Below are 24255 nucleotides of genomic sequence, written 5' to 3' on the forward strand. Positions count from 1 at the left end.
AGAACTGGAGTCTCCCATAAACACAGGAGAACCCACAGTGCCGTGGCTTAAGATGCTCTCAATTCCTGTGCAACTTTCTCATAGAGGTGCTCACCCCAAAACCAGCCCTCGGAGCTGAGGTCGAAGAAGCCTCGCCCTGGGACCTTTCCTCTCCTGTAGCGTTCCGTTGGAGCCCCTGCCCTGCCCCCAATCTAGAAAGGATGGGGTCTAAATCAGCAGCAAGCTGGCACCTGCGGGAAGAAGACTCGAGAGGCGCCAAGGGCGGGGTCTGCACCGCATCTCGATTGCCAAGCTGAGCACTAATGGCCAAGCACCCCAGCTCTGGGGAGGGGGTAAAATGGGCATCCTGGCCGGGATCTGGAGAACCCAGAAGTCCTGCTGGCAGGGCGCTGATAGGATCTGAGCGCTGAGAAGCAAGGCTCTGTCTCTTTGATCCTTGGCCAGGCAGGCTGGGCCTGGACCGGGAGGGGCGGTGCGGCTGTCTTCCGGCCGCCTTTGCGCTGCTGCCAGGGGTCCTGTGGGGCCCGGAGCCGGAGAGGCGGTTAGTGTCCTCCTCCACAAATTGCCCTCTGTTCCATCTGCTCTTGCCAGAGGTAGAAGGGTCCACACTGACTCCAACACCGAAACGTGCTTGGGGCGGAGGTGTGTGCGCCTCTAGTTTACTGCTTCGCTTTTCAAAGGGCCTAGTGTCTTGCAGAAGCAGTGACCGCTCAAGGCCACCCGTGTCCTGGAGGTTCGCGTGGACACGGCCCTGGGTGCCAAGGAGATGCTTCTGAAGACGCGGCCCTAATTAGCCTCAGGGTCAATGGGCTCTGGGATGCTACATCCCGGATTGAGCTGCTGACCAAAGAGCCCAAGACCGAATCGCGTGGCCCACGTGGCCACCGGAAGTCTCAGTTCCTAGGCAGCAGGTTCTAGGCGTCGAACTTAGTTGGGAAAGTCTTAGCGGGCTGGTGAGTGGCTGGAGAGCCGGCGTGAGTGGCTACGGTCCTTCCTCGTCCTCTGAGTCTCGGAGCCGCCATGTCATATATTTTCACTGTTTGAGTTGCACATGCAACAGACGCTCAATAAACGTGAGGCGCGAATGCTTGTGCCAATGTTGGCGGGAGGTCTGGAATAAAATCCCCGGTCGGCGCAGGGATGGTGAAAGAGGCAGGTGTGTGTGTGTGTGTGTGTGTGTGTGTGTATTTGGGTCCATTCTCAGCAGACCGCAGAAGCTCTAGGGCAGAAGCGTGTGTGTGTGTGTGTGTGTGTGTGTGGTGTGTGTGTGTGTGTCTGGGTCCATCCTGCACCAGCCCGGACCCCTAGGAAGCCTCCAGATGAGGCACAGGATACCATTCACACCATGGTTCCAAGCCACACATCCCACGGGTCTAAGGAACCGCATTCTTCGCAGCGGGAGGAGAAACTCGGGCGCAAGTTGTGCTGTCTGGTAGGTAAGGAAGCGAAGTCCTACGGTTTCGTGACGGACTTCAGGCTGGGAATAGCTCGAGGAGAGCGAGCCCTTTAAGACTATGCCCAGTAGGCCTGTCCCAGTCTCTCCAGGGAGAGGAGAGGCGGGGCTTGGCGCGTTAGCCCCTCCCACCTCGGCCCCGCCCCGGCGCCCGTCCCGCCCCCGGCTCTCTGCCCGCGGCGCCTTTGATGTTCCCACCCGCCAGCTCCCGAAGCTGCTGTGCCCCGCGCCCACTGGCCGCTCAGGCGGAGTCAGCGCGCGCTCCGCCCGCCGCGCTCCGGGCTCGGAGCTCCGCACCCTGGGCTCGCCGACTCCGCGCCCCGCACCCGGCGCCCCGGCGGGCGCAGCGCACCATGCCGCAGCTGGACTCGGGCGGGGGCGGTGCGGGTGCTGGCGACGACCTCGGCGCGCCCGACGAGCTGTTGGCCTTCCAAGACGAAGGCGAGGAACAGGACGACAAGAGCCGCGACAGCGCCGCGGGCCCCGAGAGGGACCTGGCGGAGCTCAAGTCCTCACTGGTGAATGAGTCCGAGGGCGCGGCCGCAGGCGCCGGGGTCCCGGGTCCCGGCGTCCGGGTGCACGGAGAGGCCGAGGGAGCCCCCGAGGTGAGCCCGGCCCGCTCCTCTCCGGAGGGCCTCGTCCAGGGTTGGGATCGAGCGGACCCGCCCCCCGCGCCCGCGGCCCTCGTGGGTCCCATCCCTGGACCCCCTCGTGTCTCCTCCGCCCCTCACGACCCCTCTGCTTCGCTCTGCAGGCCCTGGGACGAGAGCACACTTCGCAGAGACTTTTCCCAGACAAACTTGCAGAGTCCCTAGAGGACGGTGAGCTCTGCGCGGCTCGGGAAGGCGCTAGAACCCGGGGTGGGGGAGTGGGGGGCGGGTTTCCCGGGCGCCGCTGAGCTAGAGTCACTTCCGGTGCCCTGACCTTTATAGGAGTAAACAGACCCCCCGCCATCCCCGCCTCCCCTCCAGCCCAGGTGACTAGACTAATCCTTCGCCTTGAGGAGCCAGCCTTGGCTAAGGTTCCCAGACGGGAGGGTGGGGTGTATAGAGTCAAGTCCCGGCCTCTAAGTGGAGGCCTGGACTCTGGGTCTTTCCCCAAAACTTGGCATTGCGAATATTCTCACCGGTTCGTCGGTCCCGTTCCCTATCAAGTCACGAACTTGAAGGGGACCCCTTGGCAGTTTTTTTTGTTTTTCTCTTGATCAGACAGCTTTCAGCCCTTAGGAGCAGCTGGCTGGGCTGGTGTCTGACCCAGCTGTGGTTTTTCCAGGCCTGAAGGCCCCGGAGTGTGCCAGCGGCATGTACAAAGAGACTGTCTACTCTGCCTTCAATCTGCTCATGCACTACCCACCGGCCTCCGGAGCAGGGCAGCACCCCCAGTCTCAACCCCCGCTGGTAAGTGACCCCAGCAGTCAGTCCCGGTAATGGTCTGGCTACTTTCTTGCCTATGCAGATGAAGCTTGGATTAAAAAAAAGGGACTTCTTCCCAGATTGAGATTTCCTAGACGCCCTTTTCCAGTTCACACTCCGTGGAGTCTGACCCAAAAGGAGAACTCTGGAGTGCCTGGGCTCTGTGTTTCTCACCTACCGTTGGCCTTTGGCCTTCCAGCTTGCCCATGCAGGTGCCTGTGTTGGATCTTGCTGGGGCCGGGGGTTGGGGTCTTCTGAAAACTGTTTTGAGCTGAGCCGGTATGCTTCCCTAGCGTGATGTGCACGCTCTGAACAGGAGCTTTGCGGTTTCGCTATCTCCAGAGAAGCGAGGGAGGTCTGGTAAGAAGCATGGGTAGAAGACCTAATCTTTTCCGGTTTCTACAAGTGCCTCAGGAGCTACCTTCACCTTTCCACCGTGTCCTCACCGGCAATACATAAAAGCCCTTGCTGGGGACCCTTGCCACGCGGTATGGGTTTTGAGCAGGCTGGCCTGGCCTTACACACACCAGGAAGGGTTTGATAGATGTGTTACAAATCAGGGGTGTTGGCAGGGGGTCAGCTTCATGAATTATATGTCAGGCTTTGTGACGTGTTTGTGTTCATCATGAGCCAGACCGCTGGCCCTTTGCTGCAGGTGGGAGTGTGAGGAGCTGCTTCTGAGCTGGGTAGCAGCAAAACACCACTTGTCAGAAGGTCCTAGTAGGATTCTAGACTGTCCTGAGTTGGGGATTGGGGTGTACGGGGAAGCATGGAGGTCTGTTGGGTGTAGCCGTAAGCCCAGTGCAGGTTGGGGCCCTAGGCTAGAGGCTCTGCTGATGAGTGGAGGATCCATGCAGAAGACAGGAAACTAAGAATGGTGGTTCTGAGAGCAGCTTCCTACTGAAGCTTGTGGGCAGTGAGAAGATAGATGGAGGCTATTCTCGAGGAACAAGCTTTGGCTAAGATTCCCTGCTAGGAGGGTGGGGTGGGGGAGTCTGGGCCACTCAGAGGGAAATCTGGACATGGACTCTCATTCTTTACCTGTAAGCTGTGCGGGTTGGGTGTGTGGCCTGCCTTTCTGCTCTGGGGTGACTTGGGGTATATGAGGTGCTTCTCTTGTATGTGAAGAGGTGGCTGGCTCCCGACTCTGCCACTTGCTCTAGAGACTAGTTCCTTGTGCCAGCAATGTTTAACAAAGATAACCTTGTAAAATCCCCTAATGGGTGTAAAGCCATTGATCTGGGGGCCAGTTGACATAACCTACCAGTTTGAAATCACTGGTAAGCATTTGGGCTGGGACTAGGCTCACTGTGGTAACCATGACTAGACAAAAGGCAGTGCCCCCAGGACTTGCCTGGCAGGGTCGGTGTTCAGAACTGCCCAGCAACACAGGGAGAGGGCAGTGTGATTTGGGGGTTCACTCATGGATTGAGCCAGAGACAGGAGAATGCCTAGAGATGCCAGCAGTAGGCGGACAGGGCTATTCAGCCTAAGGGTGAGGGTGTTGGGATGCAGAGAAGCCCACAAGCAGACCGATGGGCTCCCACTGTGAGGACCAGTAGCACTCACCTGGCTTAGGGATGTACAGATTTTGCTTTGGAGTCCTTCTCAAGCTGCAGCAGATGGACAGCTGTGTGTCACTGTCCCCCTGCCTTCCTTCTCAGCCACTGTCTTCACTACTGCCTCCTGGTAACAGGGAGGCGGAGGGCAGGTTCTGGTACTGATTTTTTTTGCCGTGGCATCGGCTGCTGAGCAGGACTAAAAAGACAGAAGTAGGGGCTTGTGTTGGAGGGATGCTGGGTTAGGACGATAGATGTGCATGAGTGTAGAGAGACTGTCTTTTGGTGTGTGTGTGTGTGTGTGTGTGTGTGTGTGTGTGTATGTGCATGCGTGTAATGTATCCGAAGACATACACTCTCAGGCTAACTCCGTGAAGTCTGTTCTCTCCACTTTGACATGGGTTCTAAGGCCGGGACTCAGATCATCAGGCCTACACAAGTGTTTTTAGCTGCTAAGCCGTCTTCCTGGCCCACGAGAGTCTCTTAAGCAAACCCGATAGAACACAGCAAATAAAAGTTAGGAAAAAGTAAAAGTAGCTTGCAACCCATGAAGAACTATGTTGGTATTTCGAGTAGAGCTTGGTTTTACAAAGCAGAGTTGGTCATCCCATGGTTTGGGAGCACATTTGTCACCTGACTTCAAGGCTCACTTGGTGTGGTGCTGGGAAAGACGCCCTTATTCTCTTAGCAGGTAAGGAGTGCCTTGCAGGGGCCCCAGGGCAGGGAGTCTTTTGCCAAAACTGATTTTTTTTCCCACACTCCTCTGTAGGAAGACAGGCGGTAAGCTGCTCGTGCCCTGCCGACTGGCCTTGCACAAGGGCCTCCTCTCTCTGCCCAGCCTTTCCTGAGGGCATGCAGGAGATCAGTGGTTATATTGAGATGCCCAAGACCAATGGGTAGGCCTCCTGGGGTATCAGGGAAAGCCTGCTCCAGGGACCTTCTCTTGTCCACGTGGCTACCACATTGGAGGCTTCTAAACAGGCCAGCTTGAGCCTTGCCCAGAGCAGTGAGCCAAATGCCTGACTCACAGCCAGCTGCTGTGGAACGCAGACTCTCACCCCCTGCCCAAATAGCTTTTTTGGTGTTTTGGCTTCTTTTACAACTTTTCTAGGTTGACTCCTCAACCGGTGCTGGTGGGCATCTCCTGTTGGCTTGCAAGAGTTAGTAGTCTAGACCAATATATATATATATATATACACACACACACACACACACACACACACACACACATATATCCAGGGATTGTGGGGTTTTATCTGTTTCTACATGCATGTATATGTGTGTGTGTGTACTCACGCATGCTGGTGCATGTGTGTCGGGGTCAGAGAACTTGGGAGAGTTGTTTTCTCCTTTCATATGTGTCCCAAGTATCAAACCAAAGCTGTGTCGGGCTTGGCAACAGGCTTCAGCTTGGTTTTTATCTTGTATCCTCTGATTTGAGTCTCAGAACAGAGTTGGGGTAAGGAGAGCAGGGAGCAAGCCAATGCGCTAGACTGGGCTCTGGGGTTAGGTGCTGGGCTGAGTAAGGTGTCGTGCCTTAGGGAAACTCGGGCAAATGGCTTTGTGTGATGGTGCCATCCCAAACAGGGCAGAGGCAGCATGAATCTTTGGCCTTTCCAATGGGCACTTGTTAGAGAGCCTATGACCTGGAATGGCAAAATCCAGAACAGTTAGACAGGAGAGCTTAGTGCTTGCCAGGGGTTGTAGGCAGTTGAGGATGGGGTGAGGGGTAACTGCTAGTGGCTGTGGGGTTTCTTTGGGGGAGGTAAAAATGTCAGCGTGAGATCGTGATGACGGCGGCACAGGCCTCCAGAGCTACTAAAGCCACAGAACTGGTTGCTTTAAAGTGGTAAGTTTTACAGTATGTGAGTTACATCTTTTTTTTTTTTTTTTCTGTTTTTTAAAGCCGAGGCTTTTGTCCATGGCAGAGGCCACAGTTCCCTGTCCCTAGTCTCCCTGCAGCTCTCTGGTTACTTATATTTGTGTTCATCTGGAGAGCTTAACAGCTGGTCCTGTTTGGGAGACACAGGACTCATCCGTGGGTCCCTGGGCTCCGCTGTGTTCCCGGGTTGCTGTCCAGGTTACGGTGAACCCTTGGCGGAGCAGGAGAGAGAGGTTAAGCAGGACTCCTGGGAGCCAAGGAGGGAGGAGGTACTGCCAGCTTGAGTGCTCCCTGTCAGAGCTGGGTGAGGAGAAGTGCCAGCAGCCTTCTCCACAGAGGGGCTTTGCTGCAAGCCTTAGTGATACCAATCTAGGTCACAATGAAGCTTGTTAGGGGGAGCGAGTTGGGGTGTGGCGCCAGGATGACCATAAACAGGATTGTCCCGGGAATGCCCAGCTATTTCAGAAGGCCCGGCTATGGCTGTGAGGGATTCCAGTGAGCAGCCTTGTAAGCTACTGGTTATTCAACAGAAGACGACAAGGAAGGGCCCAGCATGCACTGGGGCCTCCCTCCAGACAGCTGTGTGGCCCAGGGATGTGTCTCCAGATACGTCTCAGACCTCCCTGTTCTTTACTTTGTCAGGCCACCCACCCAGTATCCACCCTGTTGCTTCTTCTCGATGGCAGCAGATGCCTCCTCCAGGGTCCCCTTGCCTCCCCATCCACCCCTGACCTATACCTTAACCAGCAATCACATAGCAGTGGAAGGGTTCCTTAGGAATCTGGGTCAGCTTGCATCTCTTGTCTCCTTAAACCACCTAGGGCTCCCACTGCTTGCAGAGGAAAGTCTAAACCACTGCAGCCTGAGTGCCGAGGCTCCCCATCTCCCCACAGTGGCTAGCCCCATGTCCTTGTGGGGCCCACGCCTAGAGATCCCCCCCCCTTACCTCCAACTTTCGTACTTGTGCCCCCAGCTTGCTGTCTCTTCCCTAGCTCTTTCGCGTGGGTACCACCTTCTCATGCCTCATTCAGGGCTTACTTCAGGTGTCTCCTCCAAGAGCCTCTGACTAGTTGGGCTCAGGACCTTGGCTCCCTGGCAACTCCTCAGACCAAGGCGGTGGGCACTGCTTTCCAGGGCACTTGCTGTATCCTTCTGTTATTGTCACCTGATTTCCCATCTGAAAGTGGACTGGCAAGTACCCTTCTAGAAGCAGAGCGAAGATTTACAACTTCACCAGACAGGTGTCAGGGCATTTGGGGGCAGGCATCGACTGTGGTTGAAGGTGGCTCTCCTGGGCCCAGGAGTGATTCACGGGCCTTCAGATAGCTTCCCATCTAAAGGACCATGCTTCCTCTTCAGACTAGAGAGGTCTGAACCCTGAAGGTATAGGACTCAGGCTCCTATGTGGCACCTGCCCAGCCTTACAGGTTCTTGGGTGGGATGCGCCATTCCTGAAAGTCCACCCCCCCACCACACCACCACCACAAAGGTTTAGTCCATACAAAGCCCTCAGTCAGAATGTGAGGAAATCAGGTTTTGTAAGGAAAAGGGAGCAGAGATTTCCTGTCTTTGGCTGCTGAGCCGTTCACAGGCCTTTTCCTGGCCCTGCACACAGAGGCTCCCGGTTTAGAGGGCTCTGTGGAAGTGTGGCCCCAGGCAGTGCCCATATCTGCTTCCAGTTCTTTACTTCAGCATCTGTTTGGGTGGTGTTCTTAAAGCACAATATCCAGACTAATTCTGGGACCCTAAAGTAGTGAAGCCCAGGTCACTCACTGTAGGTTTGGAGCCTGTGACTGCTCCCCAGCTGGCACAGAGCCTGAGCACCCCTGGACCGAAGTGACATTTTGTCTTCATTGCTTTGCACTCAGTGGGTGGGCAGTGGAACTTGAAGTTCCCAGGAACTGCATTTCTTTGAAGCCTGGGGGGCTGTGAAAGATTGGTGTAGCATTTGGATTGTTTGCTGCCTCTCTCTGTCCCCAAGCTGGGAATATCTGAGGGTGGCTCACAACTTGTCGCTGTTGTCAGGGTCAGGAAACGTGCCGTATGGATCCCTGCCCTGCTACAGCTGCAGGGCTGCTTCTGAAATCCCCTGGGAGGGCAGGTTCACTGAGTGAGCTGGTTCACTGGGGCAGAAGGACTATATCCTCAGGCTGAGGCCATCATAAAGCCCTGATAGGGTGGTTGCTGGGACCAATAGGATCCAGTGTTCTGCCCCAGCTCTACCTGGTTCTGTGGTTGTTCTGAGCTGTGGGTTGGGGTGCAGTCACAGGAGGGTGGGGTGGAGGGTGCACTCGATAGAACCCACAGTTCTTCCCTGGCCCTGAAAGCAGCAAGGTTGAGTTGAACTATAAAGCATTCTAGGGGTGCCAGTTTAAAGCCCTATAACTGAGGTTAGATCAGGTCATGGTGGGCCAAGAGCGGGGGCAGGCAAGCCACAGTCCCTCTGAACCTCCTCAGACTGCTGTGGTCCCAGAGCCATGGAGTCACACCCCCTCACACCTTGTGACTGGTGTTTCCTGCCACTGTGTACAAACAAAGCTCCGTTGGAGGAAGCAGGTGTTTTGTCAGGTCGCAGGAGCATTACCATCCCCCAGCTGTACCGTGCTTAGGTTCTCAGGAGCACTCTCATGCAGCCTCTATTCCTGGTGGATATGCCACTCCCCAGCCTGGGAAAGTCACCTGCCACCCTCAGAAAGCAAGGATGCGAGGCTCCGTTCTCTTTGGGGAATGAGACATCACATGTGACATCCACAGTTGAGTGGGGGCTACAATGGAGGCCTGGGACTGAGCCGTGGCAGCTGTGGCCTCCTCTACCTCAGGCTGGGCCAGCAGCCTGTTCCCCAGGCAGCCAGCATCCCCTAGTAGCAGTCGCTGCTAGATCTTGGGTCCACACTCTGGTTCTGAGCCACATGGATGGGAGGTTACCACTGTCCACAGAGCTCAGTCCTTGGCGAGACAAAGAGCTGCTGCCCGAGAGTCCCGGCTCAGCTGAGGTTCTGCTCTGTTGGATAGAAGGCACAGGAGTGAAAGGCTGTGGGGGCAGCTGGAGGCTTCCTGAGAGAAGCCTCTTCAGCAGAGAGTGGGAGGGCGCGCTGGGTGGAGCAGAGCAGAGAGAGGCCTAGATGGGTTCATTTCCTGTCACCTGGACAAACCCAATCCCAGGGTCCTTGAGGAGTGTGAGGTGAGGCTGGGGAAGGCTGCCGGTAAGGGTCTTGCCTGTGACCTTGGGACCCAGGCCTCACTGGTTCCAGAGCCAGGGAGGGCCGGTGGGCACATGCAGTGGGCTGGCAGCCTTGGCAGGACAGGGCGGTACCCACCACAGATGGTTTGGGTTGGATATGGAGGCGGAGGACCGTGGCAGGCAGAGCTGGCAGCTGGGGCAGGGTGGACACTGGGAGTGGCAGGGCGATTGGAGGAATGTGAGCAGACCGTGGGAGGGGTGAGCTCTGGGCTAGGGAGACCCAAGGGTGTTGGCCGGTGTAAGGTCAGAGAGCCTCCAAGGTGGGCACTCTGTCCTGCAGCCCATTAGCGATCCAGTCAAGGTGGAGGAGAGCCTCTAACCAAGGATTCATCTAGCAAGACACCAGGGATTTAAGGAGGTCCCTGGACCCCTGGCAGTGGGACAGGATCTTTCCCTGGGGCATGAGCTGGCTTTTTGGAGCCCGTTCCATATGGTGGGATGCCTTGCTTAGCCTCGATGTAGGGGAAGTGTCTTGGTCCTGCCTCAACTAAATGTGCCAGGCTTTGTTGACTCCCCATGGGAGGCCTTACCCTTTCTGAGGAGTGGATGGGGAGTAGGGTGAGGGTGGAGAAAAGAGAGAGGAGGGGAGGGGGAAATGTAGTTGATACATAAAATGAATTAAAAATTTTTAGAAAAAAGGAGGTCCCTAGAACTCAGAACATTTTCTGCTGCCTCTTTCAGGCAGTTTGTAGCTTCCCCTCACACACTGACTCTAGTGGCGCACACCTTTAGTCCCAGCACTAGGGAAGTAGAGGCAGGTGGATCTCTGTGAGTTCGAGGCCACCCTGGTCTACATAGCAAGTTCCAGGGTAGCTGGGACTAAATAGAGAGACCCTGTCTCAAAAAACAACCAAAAACCCACAACAACAAACCACCTAAAAACAAAAACACAGACTTGAAAAAGATGTGGCTGGAGCTCGGTTGGTAGAGTGCCTGCCTATCACCCGCAAAGCCCTGGGGTTGATCCCTGAGTTCAAGGCCAGCCTAGGCTGTAGACCCAGTCTCAAAAAACCAAACAAGCATGGCTTGGGTGGTTGGCCTCAGACTGGAAAGCTTTCTTAGTCTTGGTGGACTCGCCACCTGTTTTATTGGGGTTCTCTTTGTTTTTGGTGGTATTGAGGATTTAAACAAAACCCCTCTACCACTGAGCTATATCCCCAGGTACCCTTCTTCTCTCTCACCTTTTTGGTGTCTCCCTGGTTAACTTGGAACTGGTTATGTAGCCCAGGCTGGAATTTGTAATGCTCCTCCTCCCTCTGCCACCCAAGTCCTGGAGTCAATAGTTGTGAGCTACCATAACCGCTTGTACTTTTTGTTTTTAAATTTATTCCTTTTAAGACTTACTTATTTATTATGTACAGTGTTCTGCCTGCATATATGCTTGTACACCAGAAGAGGGTACCAGATCTCATTACAGATGGTTGTGAGCCACCATGTGGGTGCTGGGAATTGAACTCTGGACCTCTGGAAGAGCAGTCAATCAATGCTCCAGCCCACCGCTTGTACTTCTTGAGATAAGGTCTCTCTGCACTTCCTACGCTGGCCTTGCACCCACTCTGGAGCACTCGCAGCTCTTGAGCTCCTCTGGTCTCAGCCCCGGGTAACTGAGATCACAGGCTGGTGTCACCAGCGCTCAGTGGGTTGTGCTCTCCCCAGAGGTTCTGTAACTAGCTAGCTACTGCCGCAGGTCCACCTGGTACACAGGGCTTCTGGAGCAGCCCCTCAGGATGGAGGATGCCTGTCACTTGCTGAGGGCCTTTGCCTCAGCAGAGTTGGGAAGGGTGTGAGTTTGGGTCTGAGCTGCCAGGAGGCTGCTCTTGTGGCCTGTCCCACCCATGGAGACTGCCTCCCTGGACTGCACCCAAATTCTGCCTTAGAGCCAGAGCCAACCGGGTGACACAGCCTTCCCTCGAGGCCCCGACTCTACATCCAGAACTCCCTGGAGATCAGAGGAAGCAGACGCTGTCAAATAAATACGCTTCCTCCACAACCCCTCACCCCCCATTAAAACAGCCACCTCCCTCTTCAAGGCCAGGGGAGCTGTCTGGGCCCCACACTGTCTGCTTCCAGATGACGTGTGTATAGCAGAGACTCCAGGCCTGGGTGGGCAGGTCTGGGCCCCAGGGGAAGCAATGGGTGTGGGCTCAGGATGTGCATGGTTAGCGCTGCCCAAACCCCATTAAGTCTGAGCAGGCCTGGGGTCAGTGATGGTAGAGCACTCTCTTCAAGCTGGTTTTCCTTTGGGGCAGGGAGTTGTTTGTGGTGGCCTGTTGGCTTCTCTGGGTCTCAGTGTCCTCAATGGGTGGGAATCCTGACCCCAGCAGGATTCTTGAGGTTCAGAGAGATAAACTAGAAAGGTCCGATGAAGTGGGCCTTGGGTAGGACAGGTGATGTGAACCCAGGATGGAGCCGCTGAGTAACTCTGACTTGTCTCTGGTGTCAGGGGCCTGGCCTCCTGGCCTGCTGGGCCGCCATCTGAAAGGCATTACTGATGCTTTGTAAACTCCCATCATTCAGCCACATGAAAGCTTCAGACCTAAAAATAGCTGCTCCCTGAGGACGCCCCGCACTGGTGGGGCTCAGCTGACCTCTGCACACAAGCCCTCCTCCATGCCACCTCCCTTACCCAGGAGCCCCGAATGGCAGGGCTGCACATAACCCACCCACCCACTCAATGTGGGCAGCCAGTGCCTGAGGCTGCTGTATCTAGACGCGTCTCTTACTCTCCTGGCCAAGGCTTCGGGCCTGAGGCCTTACCAGGGGCAGACTGTCTGGAACAGGAGAAGAGCTGCCGGAGGGTGTGTCGCGGACCCTTCCCTAGGCCTGTCCTTGCCTGGAATCCTGTGGGAGGCTCGTGAGCAGCAAGTGGAACCATCAAAGGGCACCAAGACCCAGCCTAACATTGACCTGGCCACTGGCAAGTGTGGGCTAGAAGGGTCACTGGCTGAGGTGCTGGTAGGGAAGGGTGGGCCTGTCTGATGGGTGGCGTGGAAAGCCAGCGGCAGGAGGGCCTCCCAGCTGCTAGCACTGACTCCTTGCCCTGCTTTCTGTGGGTTCCTCTCCCTATGGTCTCTGACCAACTGCAAACCACTCTTTTCTCTAAAAATAAACATGCTTATGGGATTGGGGGAGCTTTGTAGCTATCAAAGGAAATAATAGGGTGTTTAAGAAAATTACATTGCGTTTTAAATAACCAGCATGAAAGTCATTAAGTTTGAAGTTTCACTCAGATCAGATGGCTCTGTGGCCGCCTGGTGGCCAGGCAGGCAGAGGGTGGGTGGGCCTGATGCTTAGAGGCAGCCTGTGGGGAGCAGTGAGGTCTTTGCCAGGCATGGCTGGACACTTGGGGTGTGCCGGTTGTGGCAGCCACCCCAGAGCGTGATGGTGGGCTTTGAAGCAGTGTGCGGCCCCAGGAGCTGCCTTGCTGTGGTGGGGAGCCCTGTGGCTGGGGGTATAGGGAACAAATAAAGCAGGGAGAGCCAAGGCAAGAGGTTGGTTGCTCTGTGAAGTAAAACATGCAGGGATGGTAGCTTTGATCAGGAACGGCTGGAAAGGTTAGAGGGTCCAGCATCTGCCCCTTTCACTCCTAGATTCTCAGCGTCCCTCTCGGGCTGGCACTCACTAGGGGCACGGAGAACAGTTAAGCATCTCGTGTATGGCAGGATAGCTTCTTTTGTGCTAGACTGAAACAGTGTAGTTCCAAGTACTTGCCTGGCCACGGGAAGCCTCCCTGGGTTTAGTCCCCAGCACCAAATAAAATGGGTATAGTGAGCCGGGCGGCGGTGGCGCACGCCTTTAATCCCAGCACTCGGGAGGTAGAGGCAGGCGGATCTCTGTGAGTTCGAGACCAGCCTGGTCTACAAGAGCTAGTTCCAGGACAGGCTCCAAAGCTACAGAGAAACCCTGTCTCGAAAAAAACCTTAAAAAAAAAAAAATGGGTATAGTGGTAGACGCCTATGATCCTAGGAGTAGACAGACCTTCAGGGTTGGGAGCTGGGGTGGGGGCGTGGAGGGGGGCTCTTTTGGTAGCGCGGCTGTTGTATAAGCAGAAAGACCTGAGTTTCAGCTCCCCGGCACCCATGAAAAGCTGGTTGGTAGTGCACATTTGCCACCCAGTGCAGGCCCACGCTGACCCTGGAGCTTTCTACCCAGCCAGCCTAGCTGGTGAGCTCTGGCCTTCACGAGAGACTCTGTCTCAGAAAATAGAAAACGAGGAAATCTTTGGCCTCTGACTGCCATATACACATGCACATTTTTATGTACATGTTCCTACATGAACACAGGCACATATACATGAACAGACATACACAGTTCCTCGGGGGAGCTGGGCTCATAGGAGACTTGGTGGTCAGATTTGGATGTGGTCCTACCCTGCTGTACACGCTCTTTGCTGCTTGTCTCCATTTGTTCTAGAATATGAGAGATGGGAAGGGTACAGGCCATGGAGCTGCATGGCTTTCCTCTGGCCCCAAGAAGAGACTTGGGCTTTCCCTGCCCCTCCTAGCTCTGGGCCTTGGTCGGGCTGGCCCTCCCCTTGGATACCTGGCAAGGTCAGTCCTCGCAGGGTGAAGAGGGCTGCATTTCTTGGTTGGGAGACAAGATTCCAGGACTTTTCCTCCTCAAGGAAACTGTCCCACGAGAACAGTCTGTAAATGACCCGTAAAGTTGAGCTAGGTTTGTGTGTGGCAGAAGATAGGAATGGTCCACTGTGGAGTTTTCCTTGCCAGCGCGGTCCTCACTTAGCCCAAAGACTGCTGCCAGGCTTCCCAAGCCAAGGTAACCCTTTCAGGGATGTCTAGGAATAGCTGGGCTGCACAGTTGAGCACCTAGGAACAAGCTTCTTGGGAGCCAGAGCCTCCTGCCAGCCTCATGGGGGCATTCTGAGGACAGCATTTTTGAACTGTCCCTTATGGTCACTGCAGGCCAGAGAAGGAGCTCAGAAGCTTGGTCTGCTGGTGACCAGGCAGTGGTCCAAAGGACACCGAGGGCCTGCAGTCCCAACTTGGCATGAAGCTGGCTTTCCTGAAAAGCCTTTGTCTAGGGACAGGACTTGCTTTTGTCTTTTTTTCTTCCTTTTGATCTTAATACAAAAAGAATATTAGCAAAACAAGAACACACCAGGCCTCGGCACATTCCATTCTCTCACGGGCATTTTATAGACTGGGAAATGTGGACCCCGAGAGTGCAAGTGTTGGAGGAGGGATTTGAACCCTGCTCCTTCGCAATGCCTTGTTGCTTTGTCGGCAGCATGCATGGTACAGGCGACTGGGTGCTTTTGCCTCACCCATGGGAGTTTGGTGTTCCGTGCCCTGTGCAGGAACACTGTGATTTTACATGAGCCCCCTATCTCGGCCTCCTTAGGGGCTTCTTCTCAGGGCTTACACTGGCTGTAGAGGTTATGGGGAGCACTCTAAGGCAGGGAGACTTTAGCTTTTTCTTTCTGCGCCTTCTCTTGTGACCTTGTGGATGAATGGCTGGACTGAGTCTATATCGAGCTCCTGGGCCTTAACCCAAAGTAGCTTGGAGGGTCAGACCTGAGTGAGCATCCTGACATGGCCTCCAAGCAAGACCATCTTCTTGAGGCGGTCTAGGTGTCTTGGAGAGCCCTGTGCTGCCCTTCATGGATCGAATCGGGGCAAAAGCGCAGGCTGCCTGAGCACGCGGTCTCCAATCCGTCTCCTCAGCGTCACCTTTTAGAATTCCTCTTGGATCTCCCAGGCCAGCCTGAGCTAAAGTTGAGACCTCTTCTTGACCAACCTGCCCACCCAGATCTCCTTGGCTGGGAACTGCTACATAAGTGCTGCCCACGAGGTCTGGTCAGGACAAGGGCTGGCCTCGTTCAGACTGGTCATGGCTTGCTGTGACACTTGAGTGGCTCACTGGCCTATGCTGTGCTTCACTGTCCTCATCTGTAGACATCTTCGTGCACAGCACAGTGCCTGGGAAACTGGTAGGAGTCTGGCATAAGGTGGATCTCGGTAGCCTGCTGGACGCTGAGGAGGCCGCTACTGGACTGGCAGGGACCACCACTCTAAGTCTGCCCTTGCTTGCTGTTCTTGGCCTCCCATTTCTACAAAGCCCCCATCTTTTGCCCCCAGAGGCATAGAGCTTCTAAATTGCTTCAGTGCCTCCCTCTCCCTTTTGCTAAGCCCAGACAGGGTTGAGGCCACATCCACAGTAGGCTTGACGTTGGACACTTAGGAGGAGCAGGGTGACTGCCTGCACTTGGAGCATGCCCAGCCCTAGGCTGCTTGCAGAATCCACAGACAGGGTGTTCGGAGTGATAGCTAGCAGCTCAGCTGCAGCAGCTCCCGGAAGCTTCTATTTTCCCCTAAAAACATCCTGTCCTGAGGGGCGTTTACCTCAAAGAGGAGGAAGGAAAACACAAGCAGACGAATGAATAGAAACCACGAGAGAGGCCGTGGGCAAGGCCACTCAGCTTGTGGGGTTCAGCTCACTCTGGTGGTGCCTCTGGGCTGGGCTGGGTGGAGAAAACTGTGGTTTGCCAAGGCTGCGTGCAGGGACTCTCTGGTCCTCACCTCCTGTGAGGCAAGTCCTGTTATCTGATGTCAGGGCCAGGAGGCTAGTGGACTAGCCACATGCGCTTGGCATGACTCTGTGACCATGGTAACAGCCTTGTTGCTGGTAGGTGGGTCTAAAACCCTTTCTGGTCTAGGGTGTGGCCCAGCCATCCCCAAGCTCTTGCAGCTCTGCTGGCCCTAAGGCCATGGCCCTGGTTCTGTGGTAGGCATCTGGCATAGGGCATTTGTGAGAGCACTCTGTCATGGGGAGTTGGGGGCAGAAGGAGCAAGAGCTCTCCTAATCGGTTCCTCCCAGAAGCCAGTCTGCAGAAGAGGATCTGTGGAACCTGCATCCTGGGAAGTTCATCCTCATGGGCTCTGGCACTAGGGAGCACCCCAATCAGACTGCTAAGCACACATGCCCTTGGGGCTGGATGGTGATCCTGTTGTGTTCCATATGAGGAACCTGTGTCTGACAATGTGAAGACAAGAAGTGAGAATTGGAGGGGACTTTTTCCAGTGACCACTACTGGATTGTTCAGGGAAACCAGCCTGTACAGTGTTCCCCAAGACAGAGGCTCGGGTGTACCTTTTCTTTCTTTCTTTTTATAATTTATTTGTACTTTAGGTGCATTGTCTGTGTGAGGGTGTTAGATTCCCTAGAAAACTGGAGTTGCAGATAGTTGTGAGCTATCTTGTGGGCACTGGGAATTGAACCTGGGTCCTCTGGAAGAGCAGCCAGTGCTCTTAACCATTGAGCCACTCCTCCAGCCCTGGGTGTACCTTTTCTAATTAGAGCAAAGACACCTATGAGCCAGTGGCAGGTCTAATTTTGGCTTTCTGGTCATTCTCATTCCCAGAGTCCTTCAGATGGATAGAGGCATGCAGAGAACGGAGGAAAGCAAGGGGGCTCAGATGCCTGACAGACTATCCCCTGACCCTAAAGTGGCCCAGTTTCTGTACGCTGCTGTAACCCTACATCCAGCCCCAGGCTTCCCCAGTGCGCAGGTCCTCTTTGAATGTGGGCCTATCTGTACCGCTTCTAGAGAACCAGTTTCAGCTCAATGCCAAAAATTAAAGGCATAATCCCAGAACACAGGGAGAAGAGAAGGCAGGTAAGGACATGGCAGGGAAGCAGCCACATCAGGAGGGTTGGAAAGGCCTCCCAGAGGCAGCCTCTCTTATGTGAGGTAGCGGCGCGAGCACTGCAGTCTTGTGTGGCTGGTTCAGAGTGAGGAGAGGAGAGTCCAGAGGGGTGTGACTATCTGGGAATCCTTGAAGGGTCCCAGCAGGCTGTGTGCCGGGGATGACATCCTCTCCTAGAGCCCCACTTCAGTGCCTGCCCAAGATGGGTGCCTATGCTTATACTCCTCAGTTCCACTGCTGTGCTGTTGGCAAACACAGCGAGCCGCCATGGCAGTAGCCCACCTTTGTGCTAGCGTCTGCCCTGAAGCACAGAGCCTAAGGGAGTGAGTCTGCCTCCCCTTCCACAGGTGATACCTGGGGGCCACTTTCCAGCTTTGCAGGATGAGCTGGAGGCAGCCTCTTGCCCTGAGGGACTTGGAGTCCTAGCTACACTGACAAGTGTGGGTGGGATGTGCAGAAATTTGGGGCACCAAGAACTCACCAGGTCTTTGTTCCAGGTCCTCAGGGAGTAACCTGAGTGCAAAGCCTAGAGAGCTCGTCTCTCTAGGATGCTTAGGCAGTTGCTTGCCAAGCTGGCAGAGCCAGGTTAAAGGTGACCTAGGTCTGTGGAGGAGCCAGCATGGCAAAAAGCAGAGGAAGTATGGAGTCTCGTGAGAGCAGGAAGAGTCATTGAGACAGAGAGCTGGGCATCTAGGTAGGACAGGAGCCTGCCAGTGGTGGACAGGGAGATATGGCTAGGGCCTCATGGGCGTGTACCGGCTTTCTCCGTCAGATATGTTTTTGACGATTATTTTTAGAGTCGGGACTTGGACTCAGCAAAGTGTAAGCTAGTCCAGCCGAAAGAAAAGAGTGATAGAAGCTGCTTTGCACTCCAGCCCCCTGTTCCAGCCATACTAATCACAGGTCTTTGTGCTGCAGCAGCTGGCGCTGAGTCTAGGTGTGACCTTGTGCTTTGCTTTCCTTACCTGCCAATGGTGATAGTCACCGCGCCTGCAAATGGTAGGTCTGTTCAAGGAGGAGTCTGGTGCCCGGAGCTGTGCCTGCTCCGTGGCCTGCACTGGATCAGTAGCGGGTGCTCTTCCCAGCCTCAGACATTCTTTGACCTGGCACATGCTAGGAGCTCGGGGACACATCCTGGTATTTGTTCAAGCTCATGGGTCCTGGATGTTCAGGGACGCTTCTTTTGGCTCAGACTCTGCCACAGAGCTTTCTGGAGAGGACCTGTGCTTCCACCCCCATCTAGCTTGGGGCTAGAGGAAACGGCAACTTTCTTCGCTGGGAAAGTGTTGTGGGGCTTAATCACTTGGGGGTTTTTAGAGTCAACCGTCAGAGGCGAGGGAGTTTCTCTGCTGGTGGTGACAGGCTCTCAGCGAGCTCACAGCCTGTGACCAGACCGCTGCGGTCTGCAGGGAAAATGCCGACTGTGTTTATTTTTTACCTGAACCTGCAGGAAGTGGGGGGCCAGAGGCAGCCTAGCTAGGCCCAAGCTCAACTCTTGAGCAGAGAGCTCAAGGGTCTCCCATTTCTACCTTGTGCTGTGTTGCCCTAAGGAGGTATCCAGGCTAGGGCACTAGAGTTGGGGACTTCCCAGAAGATGTCTTTGGGACTGCTGAGGGTGGGTGTGGAGAGTCTTTGGACACCAAGAACATGCCAGCAACAGGAAGGACCACCTCTGTTGGGAGGGAGCTAGTCACCAGGTAGGCAACAGGCTAGATAACTCCCTGCAGGAATAGCTGAGGCACCCCTGAGGCCTGAGTCTTAGACCAGGCTGGTGGGAGCAGCGCCAGCACTCAGCAAAGGCAAGGAGTAGGGGTGTGGGTGCCTGATGTGGGGATACCTGAGTGCAGTGGAGTCCCTGACTCGTGCTGTGTGTTTATGTCCCACTGTGCTCTGACATTTGCTGTGTTCTCTCCCTAGGGAGATGAGGGGACTGTGCTATTGAGGTACTCAGTGCCTGGTGGGGACAGTCAGCCCAACCTGCCTCCTTCCCTAGGAGGCTAGGGACAGTCACCCTCAAGCAGAAAGGGAGGTGGAGCTAAGTCCCTGAACTTCCCATGCACACGCCAAGCCCTGGGTGACCCCACCCTGTTGTCTGGGAAGTCTGGCGCTGAGACAGCCTTGTGCTGAAGCCCTGGAGCGGGACGTTCTCCTAGCTGAAGGGGGCAGGGAGCCTTGTGCCTGACAGTTCCCCTGGCTAGCAGCATCAGGGAGGGAAGGGTCTGAGGATTGGGTGAAGAGGCAGACTGCACGAACATGAGAAGGATTGGCCAGGCTCATGGTACCTTTCCTGGAGCCCTGGCCTTCGGTGCCTCTAGCTGCTGGTGGCTTCTTTGCCCCTACTCTGCCACCCAGTGCTTCTGTGGTTTGGCTGCAGACTTCTAATTAATGAAGGTTTATCCCAAATACCAGGAAACACTAGTAGACAGGACAGGCCCACCACTCCCAGGACCCACAACCCTAGCCTCACTGCCTTGTACACACACACACACACACACACAGACACACACATGCACGCACGCACTGCAGGCATTGTGGGTGAGCTGGATCTCGGGAGGTTTCTTAGGCCCAGCCCAAGCTGCACTGCAACCTGGGGCTGAGGAAGCACAGCTGGGCCTTAGGCAGTGAATGGTGCAGAGCCTTAAGCCAGGGTCTGATACTCCCAAAGGAGTGGGGTTGCCACGAGGCTGCTGGTTAGCTGGCCCTGTCTTGCAATCCATAAGGATAAAAACGACTTCAAAGATTGTCAGGAAGCTTCCTATTGTAAAGGGCCTCAGCAAGATTGTTTTTATGAGGTGGGCAGGACTGATTCTCATTCCTGTTTAGGAGGGGAGAAGCCCAGCTCAGGATCCTGGAGTGACAGGATCACGAAATGGTTAGCAAGCCTAGAGCTTCCAAACTTCCTCCACACCATGGTATCCTCAGACCTTAACCCTGGGTAAGGATGCTGGGAGACTCCTGGGCACTGCACGCAGACACAGTGGAAGGCAGTGCTGTTCTCACACAGCTGTCACCAGGGAAGATTGATGTGATCTGTGTCTGCTGGAGCCTGGCTAAGGGGCAGAGGATCAGTGGTCCAGGTGAGAAGCGATGGCTTAGACTGTTGGGAAGGAGGCAGGAAGTGGTTAGGGTCTAGATTTTGAAGGTTGAACCCAAGAAATTGGACACAGGGTCAGTGTCAAGAATGACTACAAGGTTGTCTGTTCTGAGCAGTCATCAGTTAATGGAAGGATGGGGCTTCTGGTAACCGAGGAAGTCCACAGCGTGTAGGCAGAGTCAAAGGTTCTGATTCGAGAGTTGAAGGTATCGCTCAGTAGAGAGCACTTGCATAAGTATGGGAGTTGGGACATTTTAGGCCTAGAGTTGAGGACTTACAAACTTATACACAGTGCCCGGCATGTGGCAGGCAGCCAGTGCCTAACGTGGCCACACATTCAACAGTCGCCCCAGATCACTCCTCTCCTCCCTTCATGGACACACTATATATATAGCTCTGGCTATGGCTGGCCTTGAACTCACCCACTTGCCTCTGCCTCCAGAGTTCTGGGATTAAAAGGGAGTTCCAACATACTTAGCTTCCACCATCAGCTCTTGTTTGACTAAGACAGAGGGAAGCTTAGGGAGCCCAACACTTGAGGGAAGGTGTAGCAGGAGTGCAGGGAAAGATGGCAGACCAGGACTTGTGCAGAGATGTACTGGAGCTGGGACCAGTTAGACATCTCATGCCCCGGCTACAGTGGGGCTGGGCTCATACCCAGCCTTCCCCTGGCTTTTCCCTAGAGCTGCAGTAGCTAAGTAACAAGCAAGGGACCTGTGTGCCAGGCTTCGTTCACTTGCAGGAGGGACAAGATCTAAGGGTTGTTCTGAAATGAAGTGCCCACAGCGGGTTTTACCTGCTTTCCCCATGCGTTCTATATGCTGCTTGCTCCAAGATGTCTTGGTTCTTCCTTTTGTGCCATGGTGAGCAATTGTTCCTGTGTGCTGTCAGCATTCCCACAGACCAGTTATCTGGGTGGAAGCAGAGTCTTGGTTGTAGATGTCCCCAGTGCATGGCCTGAAGGGCATGCACTGAAGACACTACTAGGCCTGGCAGCGACTCCCGGTGGCTGGGCAGAGCACACGCCCTCAGTCTGCTGAGTCATCTCTCGGCAGAACCATTTGACTGAAAAATCCTGCAGCTAAGGAGACTGTGTGTGTGTGTGTGTGTGTGTGTGTGTGTGTGTACAGGCCATCCCTGGAGGGAGCCAGGTACCACCAGACCTCACCCAAGTTAGGGGCTAAAGGAGGTCCCTGCCCTGTGCCAACACATGCAGTTAGAAGTGAGATGGGCCGGGCGGTGATGGCACACACCTTTAATCCCAGCACTTAGGAGGCAGAGGCAGGCAGATCTCTCTGAGTTCGAGGCCAACCTGGTCTACAAGAGCTAGTTCCAGGACAGGCACCAAAAAAGCTACAGAGAAACCCTGTCTCAAAGGAAAAAAAGAAGTAAGGTGGATAGTCTGGGGGCTGTTGGAGGAAAAGGCCGCAGACAGCCATGGGCTTCATAGAATCTGGGCTGAGGGGGAGATTTCTGGGACCAGGAGGCCAGGAAGGACTTCTTGAGAGAAGAAACAGAGTGTCCTAGAAGTCCCAGAAGAGGCTCACTAGAGGTGGGACTGCATAGACAGTCTCCAGGATTGGGACACAGGAAAGCAGTGCCATAGGACACAGGTGTGTAGACTGCCTTCCTCCCATAAGCTTGTGATTTTGACTGCCAGGCTGACCACGGAGCTCACTGGAGTTTTGCGTGCCCCCTACACTCTTGTGTTCCCCGTCCCAGAACACTCCATGTTTACCAGCCTCTTGGTCATTTTTCAGCATAACAAGGCTGGCCAGCCCCCACATGGCGTCCCCCAACTTTCTCCACTCTACGAACATTTCAGCAGTCCACACCCCAACCCTGCACCTGCGGACATCAGCCAGAAGCAAGGTATGGGATGGGGTGGGAGAAGTCCATTGAGGTGGGAACTTGTGGCCCACCTGGCTTCTGAGGTCCCATAGGCTGGCCCACATTTATAACAGTAGATGCTGGGGCTTTGCAAACCCAGGGCCCAAAGAAAATGTCAGAAAGGAACCAGGTGTAGTGGTACACACCACACCTATAATCCAAGTAGTTTGGAAAGCAGAGGCGGGATTGAAAGTTTGAGGTTAGCCTGGGCAACACAATGAATTCCAGACCAGCCTGGGCTACAAAAACAAGATTCTGCCTTAGAAGGAGTTTTAAAAAGTTAGAAACGGACTGAATGCATTGCTGCAGCTGTGGCGCTCGAGCCCTTTCTCCCCCAGTGAGAAAATGGAAAGTGGTGGTTGTGACGGCTGATTCACCTCAGCCTCAGCCAAAGTCATTCTGAAATCCGCCACTGTCAGCTGTGGGAAACCTGCTGACTCAACCTGGGGCTGGGTGGAGCCCTGGCTCTTCAGGCCAGGTTCCTCTAGGCTAAGGGGCTGCCTTCTACCCAAAGAGCCAGGCCATAGTCCTAAGCAGGGGCTCCAAAGACAGAGCAGTGCCCCAGGAATTGGTGAGGTCAGACCTCATTACTGAGTGACTCCAAGCTCCGCCTCTGTCCAGCCAGTGTACTAAGGCAAGTCACTAAATACCTCTGTCCTTGGTCCCTTTTGCTTTGTCAGAAAGTCCTTGTTATTACCCCAAGACAGTTTTAAATAAACCAGCTGATATCTGGGCCTCTAGCAAAAGGAAGTGGGATCTTAGACGCCCCTGTAGAAGCTCCAAGGTACAGTAACTGCTGAATGTCCTAACTTCCCACATGGGGGTGGCCTGCTTACTGAGCCCTTTTCTCCTACAGGAGTTCACAGGCCACTGCAGACCCCTGATCTCTCTGGATTTTACTCTCTGACCTCAGGCAGCATGGGACAGCTCCCCCACACTGTGAGCTGGTAAGTGTGGGCCCAGAGAAAAGGGGGCACCGTGTCTGCCCTCCCTGTGTTCTTCCTTCACTCACCCATCTTATCGAGACCTGAGCTGCCAGCTCTGTGGCCAGCAGTTTTAGCCTAATCTGGCTCCGAGCTAGCAGTTCTTACGACTGTGAGCATCCCCCACAGGTAGCTTGACATACTTCCTCTAGGGAGCTAGGAAAGCTGCTGCTGGTCTCAACCCTCCAACTAAATTCTTCAGAAGGTGAGAAAGAAAAGTTGGACATGTGCAAGGAGGTGTATAAAGCTCCCCCAGGAGAGGGTACGGCCTCTCAGCAGCCTGGAGAGCAGACAGGTAGCTTCCTGGTGGCCTCAGTGCTGCTGCTGGCAGAACAAGCAATATGAGGAACAGGGTCCTTCTGGTCTCTGGTGTTTGCTTGAGCCACACTCCTGACCAGCCTACTGGGAAGGTCTGCTAAGGCTAAACCAGGCCCGACTGTGGACCAGTCTCTTCTCAGCTGAAATTGGGTCTCGACGGGGCCTTGGTCTGCCTTTTACTCATTAGCAGTGTGACATGAACAGGTCTCTAACCAGTAGCAGGAGAGGCCAGACCTTCAGCCTTGGCCTACTGGCCCTGTTGTACTTGCCCATCATCCGTGATCAGCACACTCCTCCATTTCCAGATTGTTTGGACAAAGTTCCATTCTACCCCATGATTACCCCCAGGACCAAGATGGGGCTCAGTGCTCAGCCTGATGGTGCCAGGCCAGTGCTCTGAACAGGCAACTCCCTGGACAGCCTAAGTCCCCTAGGCCTGAAGCTCCAAAGACCAGGAAGTCTGAGCCTTGAGAGGGATATTCACTAACTGAGCCTCTGGAGAAAGGGTATAGGCCCAGGGAAGGAAAGCTCTATGATCTTAGCTGCTGTCAGGTGAGACTTAGGACAGTTTCACCCTCTGCACTGGGTCCTGTGTGTGCCAGGAAGGAATCTGAGTGCCAGAGAAACACTGCTGGAGCTGTGACCTTAGGTCCCTGCCCTTTCAAAACAAAGTCTGTTTAGTGGACACCAGGCAACAGTTATGGGGCACTGTTAACACTGTCTTGACTTGGGACTAAAGGAGCCCAGAGAGGCACC

At 54.8% G+C, this 24255-nt stretch overlaps 1 protein-coding gene across 5 annotated transcripts in view; it reads left to right on the plus strand.

Annotated features, from left to right (window-relative positions):
* The first annotated feature begins 1806 nt into the window (after positions 1 to 1806).
* The window catches only part of Tcf7 (transcription factor 7), a 28449-nt gene continuing 6000 nt past the window's right edge, over positions 1807 to 24255 (plus strand). For all 5 annotated transcript variants that reach the window (XM_038326874.1, XM_038326872.1, XM_038326875.1 and 2 more), the window contains exons 1-5: positions 1807 to 2058; positions 2208 to 2274; positions 2726 to 2850; positions 22069 to 22180; positions 23055 to 23145. In XM_038326874.1, the coding sequence (XP_038182802.1) occupies positions 1807 to 2058; positions 2208 to 2274; positions 2726 to 2850; positions 22069 to 22180; positions 23055 to 23145 (647 nt within the window). The remainder of the gene's footprint in view (positions 2059 to 2207; positions 2275 to 2725; positions 2851 to 22068; positions 22181 to 23054; positions 23146 to 24255) is intronic.

This window comes from Arvicola amphibius, chromosome 4 (genome assembly GCF_903992535.2).
Source record: "Arvicola amphibius chromosome 4, mArvAmp1.2, whole genome shotgun sequence".
Taxonomy (NCBI): domain Eukaryota; kingdom Metazoa; phylum Chordata; class Mammalia; order Rodentia; family Cricetidae; genus Arvicola; species Arvicola amphibius.